This window comes from Taeniopygia guttata, chromosome 5 (genome assembly GCF_048771995.1).
Source record: "Taeniopygia guttata chromosome 5, bTaeGut7.mat, whole genome shotgun sequence".
NCBI classification, from domain to species: Eukaryota; Metazoa; Chordata; class Aves; order Passeriformes; family Estrildidae; genus Taeniopygia; species Taeniopygia guttata.
This window is the reverse complement of record NC_133030.1, coordinates 38,002,744-38,022,777: the sequence shown is the minus strand read 5'-3', so window position 1 is coordinate 38,022,777 and position 20,034 is coordinate 38,002,744. Positions and strand designations below refer to the sequence as shown.

At 37.1% G+C, this 20,034-nt stretch overlaps 1 protein-coding gene across 1 annotated transcript in view; it reads right to left on the bottom strand.

The window, feature by feature from the left end:
- Nucleotides 1-18,318: 18,318 nt before the first annotated feature.
- SCFD1 (sec1 family domain containing 1) overlaps nucleotides 18,319-20,034 on the bottom strand; it is a 49,407-nt gene continuing 47,691 nt past the window's right edge. Inside the window, exons 24-25 of the mRNA XM_030274577.4 lie at nucleotides 19,464-19,532; nucleotides 18,319-18,532 (exon numbers count right to left, since the gene is read on the bottom strand). Of these exons, the coding sequence (XP_030130437.4) occupies nucleotides 18,509-18,532; nucleotides 19,464-19,532 (93 nt within the window). The 3' untranslated portion in view covers nucleotides 18,319-18,508. The remainder of the gene's footprint in view (nucleotides 18,533-19,463; nucleotides 19,533-20,034) is intronic.

Here is a 20,034-nt window from a genome sequence, read left to right as displayed (position 1 = left end):
ATTAGTTACTTTTTCTTTTCAGATGAATGAAATTTTCTAGCCTTAAACTAAAGCTTTGTGTCTCAAATGACTTAGTTTTTTTCCCCCACTAAATCTCTGCTGAAACAATTTCTGTATCTAAGGACATTCTGAAGATTTAGATGTAAACACCCAAAGCAAGGAGATGTCTGTTTTACTTGTGTTGTATCACATTGCATCTGTTGACATTTAGTCATTCCAAATACACTTTTTTTTATGCAAGCAGAAGATGTAAAACACATAGTCAAGTAAGAGAACATGTTGTATATTTTGTTGTATTTCGGTGAAACTCTATACCTAGAATAAATAAATGTAAGTGATACTTGTTGGGTTTGTTTTTTTTTTCCCTGTTGGATCACAGAATGAAAAGCTGTAGTATTCCTTCATGCCATTTGTATTTTAATTATGTAACATTCCTAGGGAAATGGGCAGCTAATTTTGGCAGATAAAGATAGATATTGGAGATAAAAATAGGTAGGTATTGTAGAAAAAAATTACTATTTTTATGGTGTTTTACAGCATTCATAAGCTTGGGTAAAAAACCAAATATTACAACTTGGAAAACTGATATTCATGACTGACAGAACCATTTATCTGAGTTCTGTTACTTAAAAATTTCCATCACTAATCTGATTAATTCAAAAGGCTTCAGTCCACAGAAGCTAGAAATCATATGCTTAGAAAAAACAGACTAAAGCATTTTAGAGAAAGGGTTGAGAAAAAGTAACATGGCAGGATAATAGGGAGGACTGGAAGAAAAGAGTAGTGGGACAAGTTATGAGATCAAAGCTTAACTTTGTTTTAGTTACTTGTTTTGCTGGTTTCAGTTGGCAAATTGCTGGTGTAGTTTCCTGGGAAATATTCTCTTACATAAAGCTTTGTTTCTAGTGACAATTTAGCATGTCAGCTAAATAGTAGATGAATTGACTACAATCTTCTCTATGTGAAGAAAACATCTGGGCTGTGATACCTAGGAAGACAGGAATAAATAAATAGCATTGGAGATATGGGTGCTTGTAAATAAGGACAGAGTTTTATGGGCATTTTTTCTTTTTTTTGGGAAGGATTCAAGAAACATTTTGGACTATTTTGAAGATTAAAGGATTAAAAGAATTTAATTAGAACTGCACCAGTTTTGGAACATTTATCTAGCACAAAATCTTCTACTAGTTTTTTACTGTTCCCTAGTCTGGTAAAGTAAATGAAGAATTTCACCAGCACATTTATAAGTGTGAGAGAATAAGAAATAAGAAATAGTGAGTGTATTGGGTGGGCTATCTTTAAACCAGCTACAGGTAGGAGTGAGTGTTGGTAAAGGGAATTTACTGTAAAGGCATTTTCTGTGTGGCAAAGGTGTTCTGTGTTGTCATAAACAAGGAAAAATGACCAATCTATGCTGTATGTCCTGGTGTGAGGTCACGTCCATTGCTCTTCAGATCCTTGGAGAAATCTTGCTATAAACCCATGAAAGCCACATTCCTGACTTCTCAGGATGAGTGCTCCACTAACTGTGATGCACCTCTGATGATCTCTACCTGCATGGGAGCTCTGCTGGGAGCTGCTCAGCCATCGGCAGAGATAGCAGAGCAGAGATTGCTTGGATGGACTGGAGATGAGGAGGACAGGTATACAGGAGTGAGTTTTTACTTCAAGACTGCATTACAAATACACAACCCAGCTGTGATCAACGAGCTTTACCTTTGACCTACCAGCTTCTTTTCAACAAGTATCATCCTCACCAGATTTGTTTTATTGTTTGTGCAAGCCGGTCAAAGGCAGGTTTGTTTGAGTTTTCATGAGATTAGTCTGAGATATGCTATGATACTGTTAGTTATTTGTTATTTGTTGCATTTTACTGTTAGTAAATTTTTTTATTTGTTGCATATTTACTGTTAGTTATTTAGTTATTTGTTGCATTTTACTGCAATAACATTCTTCATCAAACTATTTACATAATATATTTAATAGAGTTAAATATGTAAATTTAATAGAGTTAACTCTATTAAATACTAAATGGAGTCTTTAATAGAGTTAACTGTTCTTTTGAGTAAGAAAGATAAGGATGTAATATCAATCTAAGACCAGTGGGACTGAGAGAAAGGAAAAATTAAAATTATAGTTTTCAGAGTTCCAAGCCAAAGTCCTTTCTGATCTTCAGCTCCGAGATTTTCTTCTGGTGGGACTCCAGAGTACTGTCACCAGATCTACTCTAGTTACTGTGGAGGCAGCCCTGAAGTCTGCTGGGTTTGGGTATGTGCTCTGAAGAATGTGCCAGGTTTTGAGGAAAGTGATTTGGATTAGGTTATACCCTTATTGAAAAACCTTTTAGTGCTGATGGAAGTGCTCCACAGTGCGCAAGTGGTCCCACAACTCCTTATTTTAGCAACAAAGCCTTGTTTGACATTGCCTTTCCTGCCTCTTTTGTGGCCTGTGACCACAGCAGTGAGGTATAAGGGACTAAGACTTCCAGTTTTCCAGACATTCCTTTGAATCTGCTGCATTGTGATATTGTTGCATCTGGTTACTATGGCGTGAATAGCATCCCTCAGAGCTGCTAACAGCTTGCAGAGCAAAGGGCTCCAACTGATCCATGGTCTGAAGTGCAGGATCATCAGTCTCTCCTTACCCTAGACACTGAATGCAGATATTCTTGCCCTGATTAAATCTGCTCAGCTCTGCCTTTTTTCCCAGAAAGATTGATATGCAGGGTCCTGGTTGCCACCAGCCATCTTCTGAGTGGCTGTCAGCTGTAGAAGAGGAATCAATGTAGAATTCCTTTGCAATGCCTTGATGTGCATCTGATCAATGGTTTTGGTGTTAAATTACAAGAAAAACGGCAAACAAACTTGAAGAAAAACGACAGCACTTTGCAGGGTGTGTTGAGTAACAACAGCAACAGGGTTTATCTGGAAACTGAAGCAGTGTGGAAACATTGGATTTTCCTGTGTATTAATATGTATATACACACCAATACTACCCCCTGACAGCACTGGAAAGGTTGTCATGTAAATACTCTTTTCTTCTCCTATCTTCCCCAATATGTTTATCAACCTCATAACTAGATCACAGAAGCAATTTAGGATCAAAGACAATAGATTTGGGTAAGTAGAAGAGTTTTATTTTTGTAGTCTGGCTTTAATATCGCTCCTGATGTCAAGTAGCTTCACGGACAGTGACTGCAATGTTCACTGTGAGTGTTATTAAACATTCACTGCCATTGTTATGCTAATTAAGCCTTAACAGAAAATAGAGCATTTTTAGGATGCTGTTGGGATGAAGTGTTAAAACCATAAGAGGAGGAGAAGGGAGTGGTTTCTCTCAAAGTGACCTTGATGCTGGGAATGCTAAAAAATGTCGGTGTGGGAAAACTCTATTTCTTATGCCTCCTGTTGCTCATCCTCTGGCTGTTTGGAGAAGTAGAACTCCTGTGGAGGGATAACACGCTCTCACAGACAGGCTCAAGGATGAGGTGAGCCCATGTCCCCATGTCTGTGTGCAGCCTGGCTTTGTTGGGGAGGTAATGGAACAAATCTACTCATTACATTTCAGCTGTAGTTTAATGGTTGCTCTTTAATGGGACTGGTATGTGTTGATTCACACAAATGTGGATAATTCCAAATTCATGAGCAGCCAGAAAAAAAATGAACATTGTAAAACCATCATCTTTCAGGAAAATTTCAGGTAGCCCTCTATCCTTATTTCACTGAGCTGTTTATTTCTTTGATTTCTGTCTTATTTCTCAGCAACTGATTTTATTTTTTAATTACATTGATCCAAGATTATTATTATTAGATTATTTATAAACTTGATAATTTTCAAGCAAGTTTTGAAGAATACTTCTCACCTGACAGTCTCAATAATAACTGTTCCTCCAGCCAATGCTGAGCAAGATTCCTTTCTTTACTGTAATAAATACTACTTGATATTTTCAAATGAAATTTAAGAATGCTACCTGGTTTACACAGCACCTAGTAACAAGGTTTTCCCCCCTTAGTCCCCAAAAAACTCCTGCTTTATTTTAAGCATGATTTAAATTTAATATCTCCTTGTCAGGTGTTATGGAGAGAATCTTTCCTGATGCCCATTAGTTACACAATTCCTTTTTTCCTTTTACCTTTCCTTTTTTGTCATCTCTGTGATTATTTGTTCTATATTTTGGGCTTCATCTTCCTTGCCACTGGGGTGTGTGTGGGGGGTGTGGGGAGAGGATGGGCAAAAAAGTCAGAGGCCAAAGGCCTCTGGAAAAGAAGAGATCAATTTCCTCACCTGAAACTTAAGGTCCTTTCATTTTTCACCTTTACCCAGCCTTAATTTTCACTAAACTCAAGGTCTTGCCTAATTAGAGGGAGTGTACCTGCTTGTTGTAGTATTTCTACTTGCTTACCTGCTAAGAAATTAATCTTATTTTCTCTCTCCTATGGTTTGGGGTAGTAGGTATGGAAAATTTCTGTGGATAGTGTTTTATGCTTATAAATAAATTTTATTTTCTTTTATTCCACATTTACTGTTCAGGGCCTGACTTCCATGTTTAAAAATATTTTTTTGCTTGTCAAATTCACTGACTTCACTGTTACCAAAATAATTAATGTGGTACATCTGTAAACTTTAATTTTAAACTAAAATTTTAAAAAGGGTAATTTTATTTTATGAATATTGAGATAGATTAGAGAAGGCATTTGGGAAATTTTCCTACTTCAGAAAAATAAGATTGTCTCACTTCTTGAACACGTTCTGTTTTAGCTCATTGTATCTCCAAATAGCTCAGTATAGGACTTCCAGAGTACATTGGCCTAATCTGTTAGCTTTGGCAACAATTAGTAGTGTTGAGTGGGCTCTTTTTCCACTGATAATGGTTAAGCAGTTGTGGTTAAAATTACTTTTTTGATAGAAGAGTTTCCACATACGTAAAAGACTCTGAAAGGCTCATGAACAAAGCCATGGCTAGTACAGTATTTAGAAATGTCAAATAATTTGTTTTCATGTGTTGTTTTTGGTTATTAGTTTTTGGTCTAGACTGTGAACCTTTACCTTCTGTTTTTGAATTTCTGAGTGTTATCCTAACTTTAAATTAAGGGCAGGATTGCTGGAGGGTCAGGAAGAAGCAAAACAGTTTTTACCACTAGAATTTTACCTTCTTATATTTAGTGTTATAAAGTGTAACTTCAAAGTGAATCACTTGTTCTTTTCAATATTTAAGTGGTTTTAGGAAGGAAAAAAAAATTCAAAGTGCTCCTTTGTTCTTTCCTTCTTTGTGGCCTTGTTATGTTACTGATTTTCAGGCTTTGGAAATTAAAGAAACTTTCCCTTCTGGCATGTAACACTCTTCAAACTTTAGAGTCTCCAACCATTTGTGCTTTAACTGTAGTGAAAATGTAATTGAAATAATTAGGTTGTTGCAGCATGGACTAGTCCCCTTGCCTAACAGGAGGTGGGTATCTCTATGGATGGCTGTGCAAAGAAGAAGGGCAGAAAAATGCATTGTTACCCTTGCTTGCCTGAGAGAGGAATTTGACGGCAGAGGATATATTTTAACATTGCTATATCTGATGACTCTTATTTGATGTGATTGGATTATTAGTAGATACTAGAAGAGATCTAAATAAAAATTAAAATTCCCATACAAGGATGCTGATAATTTTTTTATTATTGTAGTAAATGCCAAGTTGCATTCATTGTCACAAGTGAGCGAGAAAGAAAATACATGTGTGTGTGGTAATCACATATCCTATGAACAGAGAGAGAGATAGGTCTCCCAGAATTTTCCTGGGAAGCTATGAGAAGCTGTGAGAAAGCTCAGAGAAAAGAATGAGAAACAATTAATATCTTCACTTGCTGCACCTGTTGTTGTGCACATATGGAATGTGTTATGGAGAATTGTACCAAAGGGTAATTTCTTAATTGGCCAGTGGTGGCGGTGTTTGGATTTTTAAGGACCAATCTGGTCTGTTTGTATTGGACTGTCTGCAAGAGTGATGAGTCTTTCAGTATAGTATAGTAAAGTGTTCAGCCTTCTAGAATCATGGAATCAATGCTAATCATTACCCAGTGGGACCCATGCTACCATACGTGTGCAAATTACCTGGTGAGTGAGCAGCGAAAAGAGAGGAGAGAACTTGGTAGAGTCATTTGTCTGGAGAAAATTAGTAAGTCAGCTATGGGTAATACCATTAGCATTAATAGGGAAATAATTTTAGTACTTCTTAGGACATGGGCCTGCTAGAGTGAGTCCAGAAGGCCACAAATGATAAGAAGGAGGCAGTACCTCCTCTGTAAGGAAATGCTAATGGTTTGGGGCTGTTCAGCTCCAGAGGAGGCCTTGGGGTGACCTAAATGTAGCCTTCCAGTTCCTGAAGGGGCCTACAAGAGTTCTGGAGAAGGACTTTTTACAAAAGCGGGTAGTGACAGGAGACAGTACAAGGATAAACTGAAAGAGAGTAGGCTTAGATTAGATATTTGGAAAAAAGTTTTTCAATATGAGGGTGGTGAGGCACTGAAATAGGCTGCCCAGAGAAGCTGTGAATGTCCCATTCCTGGAAGTTCTCAAGGTTCTGAGAAATCTGGTCTGTAGAAAAATGCTCCTGCCCATGGCAGGGGGTTTAGAACCAGATAGTTTTTAAGTTCCCCTCCAGTCCAAAACATTCTCTGGTTTAGTTTCCTAGAAGCAGCAAAATAATACAAGTCACATTTAGGATTAGTAAGCATATACAATTTGAACTTTCAAGGAAATAAAGCTACTAAGAATTTCCTTGCATTTAAATTGCATATTTTTTCTGACTGTTAAGGTTGTGAACAATACCTAATTGATCTATTAGTGATCCACAGCTGCCAATGCATTTGAATTTTAGAAGACTCATAGTATTTCTGTTCTTTTATTCAACTGTGAGGAAGTAAGAGAGGTGATTGGGATATTGTAGTTCATCTCCCACTACCTTGTCTCATGGGCAGAGATTTTTGCTGTACTGCCTTCAGTGTTTGCAAATCCATAGCTCTAAACTTGCAGTTGGTTTTGTAGTTTCCTTGGAAAAAATGACTGTGTGTTTTATGCATGTATATTACAAATTTTCAAGAAGGATTAAGTTGGGTTTTAGTTCGACTGCTACCATTAAAACCTGTGATTAAAAAAAAAAATCAAGCAAGCTAGGACACAGCTGCCCTCTCTGCAAAATATCAGTGAGATCAAATGTTCAAACAGAGCAATCACAATGACAAGATTTTTTGGCTGTGAAGCATAGAATCACTAAGGCGGGAAAAGACCTCTAAGATCACTGAGTATGTCTTATGAAATACAGGTAGATTGGACTAATTTGTTGGCACCAGTCAACAGTGGATGTGGACCTGCATTAGAACCAAGTTCTGGGCTGCAGAAATGTTTTTTCTGTGAAACTGCTGGTACTGACCTGCCTGGAGGTGCAGGACTGGATGGATGCCTGATCTCTATAATATGGCTGTTGCTGTTTCCTGTGTTTTTCTGACTTCACTTGCAGTAGAATTAAGATAATAATAAGCCCTTTTGAAAATCTGATTTTATATAAAGCATGTGCATGCTTTAGTAAAATGAAAGTAATTTGCAAATGCTTCTCAACTCACAAGCCTTTAGACTATATGATACCTGGGGACAATGAACACAAACCTGCAACAGACTTGGCTGAAAACAGTTTTAAGTGCTCTTTGTTATTGCTAAGCATTTAAGGTTGTTATAATTTTCTTAGTGAACTCTTTGCATAGATACCAATAGTTTGGAGTTTTATTTGGTAGTAGTGGTGTCTGTAACTACTTTGTTATTGATGGCAACAATCAAGCTGACCATCAAAGTTTTTAATAGATGCAATAATTTAAGCATTTGTGTAGTTTCTAACTGACTTCATGGCAGAATATGGTGGCTGTGTGTGTCAGCTTGTTGCAGTGCATGCTGGAAGTGGAGCTTCCTCAGGGGCATGGACACTGCATGGCACATGCAGCTGGACAAGGTCTTGTTTGTGTCAGGACTTCTTCACCCCTCAGACAGGAACTATAGAAAACTGTCTTTCTCCTGTGATTTGCATTGTGGCTGCAATTACTGGGATTTTAAATAGATTTAGTTCAGCTGGTTATTCTCAAATGTTTGGACTTCTTACTAGAAACATGATGCATTCAAAAGGTCATGGCATAAACTCAGGACTTCAGATAAACTGAGTGTCTTCAGAGGTAGCTCTACAGCTCCTGGATAGTGTCTTTTCATAAAGGCACTATGTTTAATTGAACATTAAACAACTTGGTGTGTTTAATCTCAAAAAGAAAGTGCTCTTTTCCAAGTGGTTGCTGTAGACAGAAGTAATAGTACAACAGCAGTAAACACTGCTGGTCATAATAAATTTTTTATCATAAACACATATCTTCATTTAAAATTATAGCATATGTATTTGAATACTTTACTGCTGCTGGTGCTGTACAGAAATTTGAAGTTATGTTATTTTAATATTTTTTCTATAAAAGCATTGATGGTGGAACAGCATTAAAACTAGGTTTTTGGGCAAGGATTTTTCAGGCAGTGGTGGGCAAGAACAGCTCTGAAAATTGTGCAGTCAAATTGATGTCAAAGTTGCTAGTCAAAAACAGAGGCTTGTCAGTAATACGTTTATGGTGGGCTCCAAAAAGTCAAATAAAATGCTTTTTTGCCCACAAACTTTGAGGAAAGGCTGGGCAGGACTGCCCACAGTCTGAGCATTGTGCAGGTACCTGCAGATGGGCCCTGCAATCACTCCCAGGCCTCTGCCACATAGGACTAACTAATGAGATGGGGGGATTTCTTTTTACTTAGATAGCAGTTCATTTATTCATACTTCTGGAAGGTAAGTCCATGCTGAAGAGCCTTGCTTAATTTTTTTCATTGTGAATAGTGCCATTGCTTCAGTGAAGGCCTGTTTCAAAATGAAAGCTGTTTAAAGGTCAGACATAGTTTATAGCATCATTATTCTCTTCATGTGCTCATTCTTTAGGAAGTGCATTCAGACATCTAATTGTTGCAAAAATATTTTTGCGAGGCAAAAGTTCTTTTTCTACGTGCTAGAAGTGTTAGTTTTGAATTCGAGTAAAATATGCTATTTTATTAGGGCTGCAGAGTGATGTGTCAAAAACCAGATAAGATTAGTATTTTTGGTGCACTCGGACTTGTTAAAGCCCCTTTTCCTTTTGGAGGTACCTTTCTTGGCCTCCTGCCCCAATTCCTCAAACAAAAGTCTTTAGCTTCACATAGCTTAACTAGCTTAAGTACACTTTCAAAATGGTAATTTAAAAGCCCTGTATAGCCAAAATAGCTCTGTTCCGGAACGACTCACAGCATGGTCTTTAAAACAGAACACCCAGCCACTAAACTGTTCTGTGTCACCTCAAAACATCTGCTGGAAAACAAGGCTATAATAGATACATTGTTCTCAGATCCTTTTTTTTTTTTTTTCAAGTCCTATTAAGTAGCCAGTATTTCATTTCAGTAAAATAGGGTCCTTTTCTCTTGAAGTAGGAAAAACTTTCCTTCTACAAGGATAATTCTGCATGTGTGCGTGCCAGTTCTTTCTTTTACATCTTTGCTTTTCAAGTTTCCATTTAAGAGCTATTCTAACTCAAATAGTGTCTGTTTACTCCTCTTGGATGTTTCTTTCCCACCGTGCATATGGCTCTCTCCTTTGCTCCCACTCCCGTGTAGTCCCAATGCTGCTGCCTCACTGCCTAAAAAAGGGCAGTGTTCACACGGGTGGCTGTGGTGCATTTTCCCTTTGCTCTTTGCACCGTCACGCGAAATGTTTGGTGCTCTTTGGGTTCTGTTCTGCATCCACAGCTCTCAAAACAAGTAATGTGCATTCTTCCTACAAACATAACCTCTTTTGTGGTCCATGGGACAGTGCGGTCCTGTGGGGAGATGTCCAGATCTTCTTGGTATTTACGCTACAGCATTGGCTTCCATCCATGATTCCCTTTTCCTCTGTCCTCAAAGGTAGTGTGTGAAACAAGATGAAGTATGCTTAATCTACAAGGAAGATTGGTAGCTGTTTTTAGGTTTACAGGTCTAGAAATTTAGAAGATTAAAAACAGAAACGATAGGTACCTTTGTGATTCAGAAAGCTCATAACCTGAGAGGACCCTTTGGAGGTAGTTGGCCGAGACAGAATCTCCTGTGGCCTTTCTTTTGTTCATCCTTTGATCAAGAGTGTTTGCCTCTGAAATGGCAAAGTTTAAAGACTGCCTACAAAAGCATCTGCTATGAGCCGTTAGTATGACTGTATCTGTAGGCAAACTGGAAACGATATTTCCGCTGCCAGAGGAACATTCAGACAGTTACATTTTGATCACAGTGGGAAAAGGAAAAGGAAGAAGGAACACTGAGTTTTGGAAAACACTTGTATTAAAATAATAATAAAAAAATCTATTTCAAGTTAATTGCATTCCATTTAAAGTACAGCACATAATACCAACCTACCAGTCAGGTTTAAAGTAAATAGCAGCAAAATAACTTGATGCAATTTGATGAGTAATAATTTTATTTTAATTCACATTATCATGTCAATTCTTCCTGTTTCAGAACAACTGTCTACTGACTTCTTAAATTTAGATGTGGGGATCTTTCTAACATGCAATGAAATAAAAGCACTTCATAAGGAAGACAACACATTAATCTAATTATAAATGTGATATGGAAAATGTCACGATTTTTAAAACCTTGTTTTGTATTTAATAATGAAATCTGTGTGTGGAAATATATATTGTAGGTCTGCCATTATAGTACATAAAGTATTGATGTTTCTTATGAATTTTGATAAATTTGGGGATGAACAAAAGAACATACAAAACAGCGTAAGATGCCTGTTGGTCTTTCATTATTTTACAAGAATTTGATCTTCACAGAGTTGTGTATCCTTGTAGGAGAACCAATGTCTTCAAAAGACTTGTGAACCTGACTGTGTGCATTGCAAGGTATAAACTGATATTTTCATGTGTTTTCTTTCAAAATAGCTGTAGAGGTATTTGCAGAAAAAGATGACTGTATGTCCAACTTTTGTCTGATATGTGGACGTGCCTGAGATTTTGTTTCCTTTTCAATCTGGTATTTCCAATAAAACAACTGGAGGATCAAGCTCATATTTTTTGTCTCCACCTTTATTTTGTATACCCACAAAGTTTTATAGGGTAGAACTGGAGTTGTGTCACCAAACAATGTACAAGATTTCAGAGGCACCTGTAGTTACTTGGATTGCATTTTCTTTGAGCTGATATCTAGACAACAAATGCTCCTTGAACAGGCGGCATTTTTCTTTTCCTGGTATTCACTACTGTGCCTAAATATGTTAATTTATTCACTAGTTCCTTGGGAACTGATTCTTCTAGTGCGGAATGCCAGCATGGACCTGGTCTCATACCTGGCTCAGCAGGGTGTCATTTTAGACGCTGGAGGTTCCCTCCTGGCTGTTTGGTGACCGATGCTACCAACCATACGTGGTCACTTGAGGTTCATGAGTTAGTGCTTTACTCTTCCCCGGCCATCTTCCTGTGAAAGAGAGAGAATGAAGGGAGAAAGCAGGTCTCTATCCTGGGACCACCCCTGGGATGGAGCCCACTGTTACTTTGCGGTCCCTTGCTCGTGGCTGTTGTGAGAAGGGCATGGGAGCCTGTGCAGTGTCTCTGTATGTATGCTGACTGAGGATTACTCTGCCTCCTTTACTTTCATTTTAGGGGAGAATCTCCCCCTTAGACTTGTGCTTGAATCTTTTTACGATTCTTCCCCCATCACACACTGCTGCCTGCATTATGTCTATACCTTGATGCCTTGGGAATGGCCTTGTTGTCATTTTTCCTTCTATATGACAGGCTGAAACTGCTTCAGTTACCAATCCTTATCACACTGGACAATGAAAATTGCCTTTAAGTGAATACCCTTAAAGGTCCCTTAGATTTTCTATTGCCATTGTAGAAAAAGTAAATATATATATATATACATATATATGAACAGCTTCAAAATGTGGCGTATTAACTAAATTATAGAGACATATCTTACTGTGAAAATTTCCAAAGAATGCAGTCCAGATCTCATCCTTTCTGTAGCCAGAGTTGCACTTATTTTCTTAGCACTGTTTTTGTTCCCAAAATGTGTGTTTATTAGAAATAGGTAAATGAAAGCAAAGTCATGTTGTGCCAAAGGATTCTTCTAAATGTGATGTGTTTTTGCTTCAGAAACTTTAGCTGTACAAATATTCCTGTGGGTTTGGGAAGGGAACTAGTTGTTTCCTCTGAGGTATCACTACAAGTATTTTGAAGCTAAACCCTTGTCTCTGCTGGGACACTGGAGTCTGGCAGGGATACAGGTGAGCTTGGCACTTGAAGCCCAGATCCTGACCAGACGGAGAGACTGCACACAGGGAGACCAGGCCAGGACAATAGCAGAACAAATTACTAACGACACCTAAAGGAGGAAAAGCAATCTGGAAAGCATCACTGTTCATGATTTGACTGCCACAATTACAAAACATCAGGTTTCATGAAGTTTTTGCAGACTGTTTGACAAAGTAGGATCCAGTTTGACAGCAGAGGGACTGTTCTTTTGTTCATTGATATTGAAGTGAACTTGAGAAGGAGAGAGAAGAAAAAGACAGAAAATTAATTCTAACTAATAAGTGAGAGGTATTATCATTTAAAAAGCCCTTAAATTGGCTCTGCAGAAGAGTGACCTTTTCTAGGTTCACCTATTTTCATACTGAGCCCTGAGTAGTTACAAATTCAGCCTTTTCAGTGAGAAGAGAGTATGGCACCATTCTCCTTCCAGAGAGCCTGGGCTGGCAACAACAGCACTGTTCCTTGTCCTATGCATCTGTTGACAGATGTCACCCCTGGGAAGAAGTGTGATGTGCAGAAACATCAGAAAGCTGATGATGTGCTCAGTGAAGACTTGTACAATTTCCCTGTAAGAGTTTCAGAACAGTCCCACACCATAACACGAGGGTTTTTCCTCCCTGTTCTCCTTCAAACTATCACTTATCTCTCGTATGATAAAGGTGATTTCCAGCCTGACAGAGGTATAAAAACTACAGAAGGTAGATTTATACAGTCATCTTTCCAGTGTTGTAGTGTTTATCTTCACACTGTTTGCTTTCAAAGAGCTCATCAAAGCATGATCCTAGTGAGGGAAGGGCTGGCTAGCAAAAGATTGTCTCCCTGGGAAGACAAAAAATATCCTCAGTACTGCAGCTGGACAGACTATGACATTTAGGAGTAAGTATCTTTCCTTGTGAGTTACCAATTCAAACAGTATCTGAATGGGGCCCATGGCTAATTAGTTATCTATGGGAAAGGACTCATGTTCTAGTTCAAGGGCAAATTTACATCCCAGCTGGAGCTCAGCAGTTAAGCTGCCAACAGTCCCAGGAAAATGTGGACAAAGACATCCTCCAAGATTACAGGAACATACGGGTAAGTGAATCTAAACAAAAAATGGCACCAGCCTTGCTTCACTTCTTTGACATATAAAAAGAGAGGGTTTATTTCAATGCTAGCAAAACTGGCAATACAATTAGCTTTGCTATTACACAAGCTCTACACAAAAATAGTATGCTTGCCTGTGAAAGATTTTGTGTCATAATCCATCATCTCTCCCTCATTTTTTTTTGGTTTTGTGACCTGATCTGAGAGTCTCTTATGGACACAGAGAACATGCTGCATAAAAGAATGAACAAACCAAGTAGGAAGACACTGATCCCAAGGGATTTGTAGATGGAAGAAAATGTTGACCTTATTCAATCTATTTCATATTATACATATTGTGGTACAGAAAAACTGTACAAACATAGATAATTGCACTTAAAACAGATAAAATATATATGTGTTGATATATGGTTTAAAAAGTTTCTAGAGAACATATATCAGATTGACTGTAACAAACATTTCAGTTTATTACATTCAATCTGAAGTTTATTCAGTTCCCATTGTGATTTGGCAACTTATACAACATATTGCAATTATTCTCCGGGTTTAGAGATGTAGGAAGAGCCTGGGAAGCTTTGCCATTGTAGCTGAATTGTAGGAAAAAGGTCCTAGGTCACTTCAGGGAGTAAATAAAATAGTTCAATTAAGTCTATCACACAAAAAAATGATTTGACCTGACCTGTGTAATTTTACTCTGCCAAATGAAATAGGAATAATCCTACTATTTGTTAAAATGGTATCTTCAGTATGATTTGAAAACCTTGGAAAGTCTATATGTACAGAGAAGATAATTTATTTTGGGAAAAAGGTGGGGGAATGATTTTAGCTGTAGGAAACACTATGGACAGCTGCGTTCCTATCAGAAATTACTGAGAGAATACATACTAATTATTGTTAAGGAAAGCTACATAACCGTTCTGGGACTTAATTTTCATCTCTTAATTTTCATCCATTGATTTTTATGCTACCTGGATAATACAAGTAAGACTTCAGAGCAGTAAATGAGTTGTATTACCTGTCTATGCTGAGGTGCTAAAATCAATTTGCTATAAAAGCAGCATGGCTTTGATTTAGCCTTTTTGTATTGCCAGAAATAGAAATGCACACATGAGAGGGGGAGACTGAAATAGGACCTGGAATGGAGATTTCTGAGGCTTTTGGGCATATAAGTCTGTTTTCACAGGATAAAGATCACTCTTCCATTACCAAATCAAGCAAGTCAACCTTTGCAATTATAAGGAGCTGGAATAACATTTTAGGAATATGAAATTTAGTCCTGCTTTGTTTATATAAGGGAAAAGACACAAGCAGGTAAAGATACAAAGTTTATAATTATATATTAAAATTCCAGCGGCAGTTGAACTGCTAATGGTTTATAACTGTAGAAAAAGAAAAAAAAAAAAAGAGATGCATTGGTGGATTCAATATGAAGGTTTTTGAATGCTGTTGAAGGAATGGTATGTGTTGCAGTGACGTGTGACCATATTAAGGATCAGAATATATCTGAATGTTGCTGAAAACAATTTCAACTGCTACACAGAATAGAGTTACTAAGCCACTTCCAAATAAAACAGAAGTGGGTCAATTAATTTACTGATTCACAGCAAGAAATATTAACATCTTCTCAGATTTCTGAAGCTACATAGAATTCACTGTCACTGTGGCTAACTTTTCTGTACCACTAGAACACTAGCCAGGCTTGGCTTTCTCTGAGCCAGAGCCATCTGTTAGCAACAAGTTACAACTAACAAATAATCCAAACTAAGAGAGGGAGTAGGTGTCTCTCTCCACTGTCAGTAAATAAGAGACATGATGTTCCAGTCCAACACCTTTTATTTCAGATCTCAAGAATGCAGTTTGTGGTAATTTTGAAGTAAGTTCCCATGTACCCTCTTATAAACCTTTTATTTCCTAAACCTCATAGGATTGCTCTAGCCAACACACTGAAGTGACCATTGAGCAATTCCATTTTGGAGTATATTATTTAAGTGGAAAGGGAAATGCTGCCCTTTGTTCAGCTCTAGTCCTGAAGCTGTGCATGAACAGCTGGGTTGGCTCTGTAACTGTGACTGATAGCAGTGCACCCATTCTCTGTAGAACCTATCGGTTTTGGGAAAAACCTGCTATTTTACATTCCATTCAGATTGATAGGAACACCATCAATCAATAGCAAAATTTACTTCTAGCATAAGAAAGATTTCTATCTGATTTTCATCAGAGAGTATCATACAAATAAGGCCATTTAAATGAAGTGCTGGTCTCCAGAGGCTTCTTTTCTTACTCTGATGAATTTTTTTATTTTACTTTTTTAGAGTGTCTTAATTCTGAAAAAACAGACTGTTCACTGAATTCACTATTAAGTCACAAAATATCTGCCTAATAATTCTAAAACCTTCAAATTAAAACAGGAAAGCAAGAAAGAGGAGCTATTAATTTCAAAATGTGCATGTATTGTGAAGTATGTGCAATGGTTTATAAGATTTGTCCATAGTTCCTGAAAGACTGACTGTGAATTTTCCACAGCTGAAGACCAGACTAATAATTTGCTAATTTTCTTCTTGAGAACAGGTACAGCTCATCATTGACACTCATCATTGTGTAGTCTTTACTTACCTAAATGGGAAAGCAGCTACCAATGAAGAACTGCCCCTCATGAGATGTGGAAGCTGGAGCTGCTGTGCCAGAAGCTGGCACTGCTGTTGATGCTGCCTCACCAGCTGGCCCTGTCAGAGCTTTATCAACAGAGAAGGGGCTAGAAAAGTTCCAAACCTCACTGGTCTTCCATCAGCACCTAAAATATGTATTAGCAACATGAATGCTGCCAGTTTACTTACAAGAGTCACTGAGCCAGGCATAACCTCTCCTTTAAGCACAGGCCTTTGAGGGACCTTTGAGGCACTGTGACAGCTATAAATTGAAGCAGCTTACCAAAGAGAGAGCTTATTTTTAACATTGTTTGCCTCTAGATTAACCAGAGACTTCTTGTACAATCTTCCACATTCCTAAATCCAAAGGTAGTTGGGAAAAAGGGCAGTGTAACAAAAACTTGCATGCCCTAATTCAGGTTTTGTTAGCAAGGAAGAAGAATGAGGTATGCACACTGTTACAGGGACAGAGCGGTACATGCACAATTTAAAGGTTAATAGAGAGCTTCGGGACTACTACTACAACTAAACCAGAAAACTATTTTGGAGATGAAGGAAAAAAAATGTTTGGAGTACAAAAATTGTTTATTTTTTTTAAACCTGGACCCCAAACTGACCAGGGCGTGCTCACACAACAGACCTGAAGATCCAATTATAAAGCTGGGCACGAACTAAACCTGTATCCAGAGGCACTAAAGACAGAAACCAGATTTTTGAATGTAGTCACCAAAGTAAATTCTTCCATCTTTATACAGTTTACTGCAAAAGCAAATTCTCTATGATGCGATTTAGGAGTGCTTCTCATGCAAGTGAGCAGTGCCAAGATCTGGACAAAAACCAAGTGGCAGATTTTTCATAAGCTGGTTGTCAGCCGCAAGGTTAGAACTCTTTGCACAGGAAGCACAGTTGAGGAGGGATTATTTCAAGAGCCTGGAATGAACTCCCACAAGAAGCAATAAACACTTTAAAGTAATTTTCTTTTCCTGACACACTTTGGCCTTGTTTTTCTAACAAATATAATACACATATATATGGAATTAGAATAACAAACTGCATTTGACAGTGAGTCCTTGCATATTGAAATCTGGGACAGTGTTCTCATGCAGCAACTACAATGAACACCATAGTAAATATATTTATTGACTTGGCAAAATTAGAAATTTATAGCAGTATTCTGGAGTAGATTACAACACTTAGATAATTAAATAACATGGTCTAGATTATGCATATTATTCTTATGATACTGTTAAGGAATAGATCAACTGCATTTCTTGTACAGATGTTCTGAAAAACAATCTAGTTGGGGAAAGAACATTGTGTTTAGTGCAAAACTAACATTCAACATTGAAAAACACTGCAAAAAGCACTACTGAAAATTATCAGTAAGCCAGTAATTCTCACAGTTTGCTAAGAAACCCACAATAAATGTTTTTACTTTTTGCGTGTGTTAGGTCTTGTTTTGAAGTCATATTATTGCTTCATCAGTAGCTGTTTCCAGAGAGGTTTCTAAAGACAGAGACCTCCAACTATAAAAAAGAATTTGTTACGTTCTCTGAGTTCCTGTATGCATTCTCCAGAATTATCATTCCCGGAGTCTTTAAACTACTGAACTGCCCCTACCTAATGGAATTGTTAAAAACAGTATTTTAAATATGTGCATATACAAGTTAAGAGTTGTTGAGTATGAATTGTGTTCTTCCCAAACATAACAGTCAAAGAAGTTACAATAAAAAGTGCAGAAGAAAATGAAAGATTTCTGTTTTACAGTTTGAAACTGACTGTGCTGGCAGGCAATTTTCTCTTAACCTTAAGAGAAAAGCTAAATTACTGTACTAGAAACTTGTACTGAAGGTATCTTCTAGTACATCTTTCAACCATAATGCCAAGACTGCATACATCAAATGACTTCGGTAAAATAAAAGAGTTAAGAACTAGAAGTAGTTATCTTAGACTAAAGCTCTTTGTCTCTGGTCCTGAAAGGCAGTTCTGCTCTTTTGAATTTTGTTAAATAAAGATACTCTGGCTTTTAAGAAGAACATAACTCCTGAAGACAGACTTAACCTTTTCTTAAAGCTATTGTCCTGCTTACCATATCAGAAACTTACATACAAGAACTTGAAAATGCCATAGTTTTCAGCCATTTCTGTCATATACCATAGCTAGTACTGCAATAAAAATGCAACAGTGAAACTGACCTCCACCAAAAACACAGTAGGTTTTAAGTTTTATTTCTGAAATGCTCATATACACCGTATTAATTACAGATTTTTTTTTAAAAGTTATTGTATTAATGAAATGGGTTTAAGTTTTAATATAATGACAAAATTAAAGATATGAAGATAGCTGAATGTTGTAACAATTGTCTGTTGTCAGGTTTCCATCCAGGTAATGGTGTTTCAGTCTTATTTCTGGCCAAGTTGGGACAGCTAAACATGAAGAGAAAAAGGTCATTAGATTGCTAATCTTATTCTTTCAGTCAAACCAATATCCAGTTCATACAGCAAATATTTCTGTCATATATGCTTTGTTTGGTGCTGAGAACAAAACATCTTCCGGTGATAGAATATTTAATTCATAACCTCAGAGGGGAAGGCCTGATTTTTAAATTTTCATGAACGTATCTCATGAAGTAAAGGTACAGTGTACACAGTCAAGACAAGAAAATTTGTTAATTAAGCTGAAAGAGGAGTTAAAAGCCAGCAAGTACCATTTTTCTCCTTGAAGTGCAACAAGAATTAATTTAGTTCTTAAAAATGTAGTGTTGAATAACAACTTACTCTCATCTTAGTATGACATAAAACCATGGGTGGTGACAGCTACTGAAAGGCTGCTATTTGCTGACCACCATGAATAATTTTTATTTTGTATTTGTATTGGAATGAGGTATAGACAAGTAATGATGTTTTTAACAGCACTAAAAGACAGAGTTTAGTGTAGGTATGAACATCAAGCTCCCACCAGGCCAGTACATTTATATCTATATACCTGTAGATATTTATAAACCAGGACAAAGGTTTAAACATCTTGTAACTTGAAAAAGTTGCAAGAAAATCCTGGGAAGAGATGCTGTTTGTGAAAGTTCCAAGAACTGACTCAATTTTTTTAGGTAGGATTAATGTAAAGACAATTATTACAAACTTGTTTGCTTGCATTACATTGATAACAGGCCTTCAACAGCTAATTAAAAATGACTTCAAAACCCAACTTCAAGCAAATAAAAACTGGTAACATGCATTATACTTTCACAGATTAATTTGAGTTTTTTTTCAGTAAAAGTCCATGGAGATGTAGAGTTATATAAATCAACTTACAGATAAAGAAGTAATAAATATTATAGAGGGTATCAAAGTTACCTACCTGTTTTATAAACTGTGTAGCATTAAAAAGTTCACTGCAGCCATACAGGACATGTTTGCCTTGTTTACCCTAAAAAAGAAAAGTCCATAGGAAATCAATGATTTAACAGAGTAGTAGAGGATTAACAAGCAGTACTTTTTAAGCATCTGCAAAGGGAAATTATAGGATCTACTAAATTCTTCTGCACATAACAGTATGCTAGCCTCCTCTTGGAGGCTCCCTATGGCTTGCAATTTTGATGACACATTTTCAGCATTCTTAATTGAACTTGGACAATACATTTATTTTAAGGCACAATATACCTCAATCACAGTATAAATATTTGCTTTTTGACATTGTGAGATAGTCCATTCTAGCACAAAACTAGAAATAATTAGATTTGAAGGTTTCTCTTAATTCTTCTACAAAAAAATCCCGGAATGTCAAAGCTGAATGAACGTTGCTTCCTGTTTTAGAAAGTTTTAAAATACTTTCTCTGTGCTTTCAGGAGCAAACTGGCAAAACGGATAGTGCTTAGAAAAATAAAGCTGTGAATAAAATCTCTGTGGTATCTGCTTGCAAGAACAGAGCT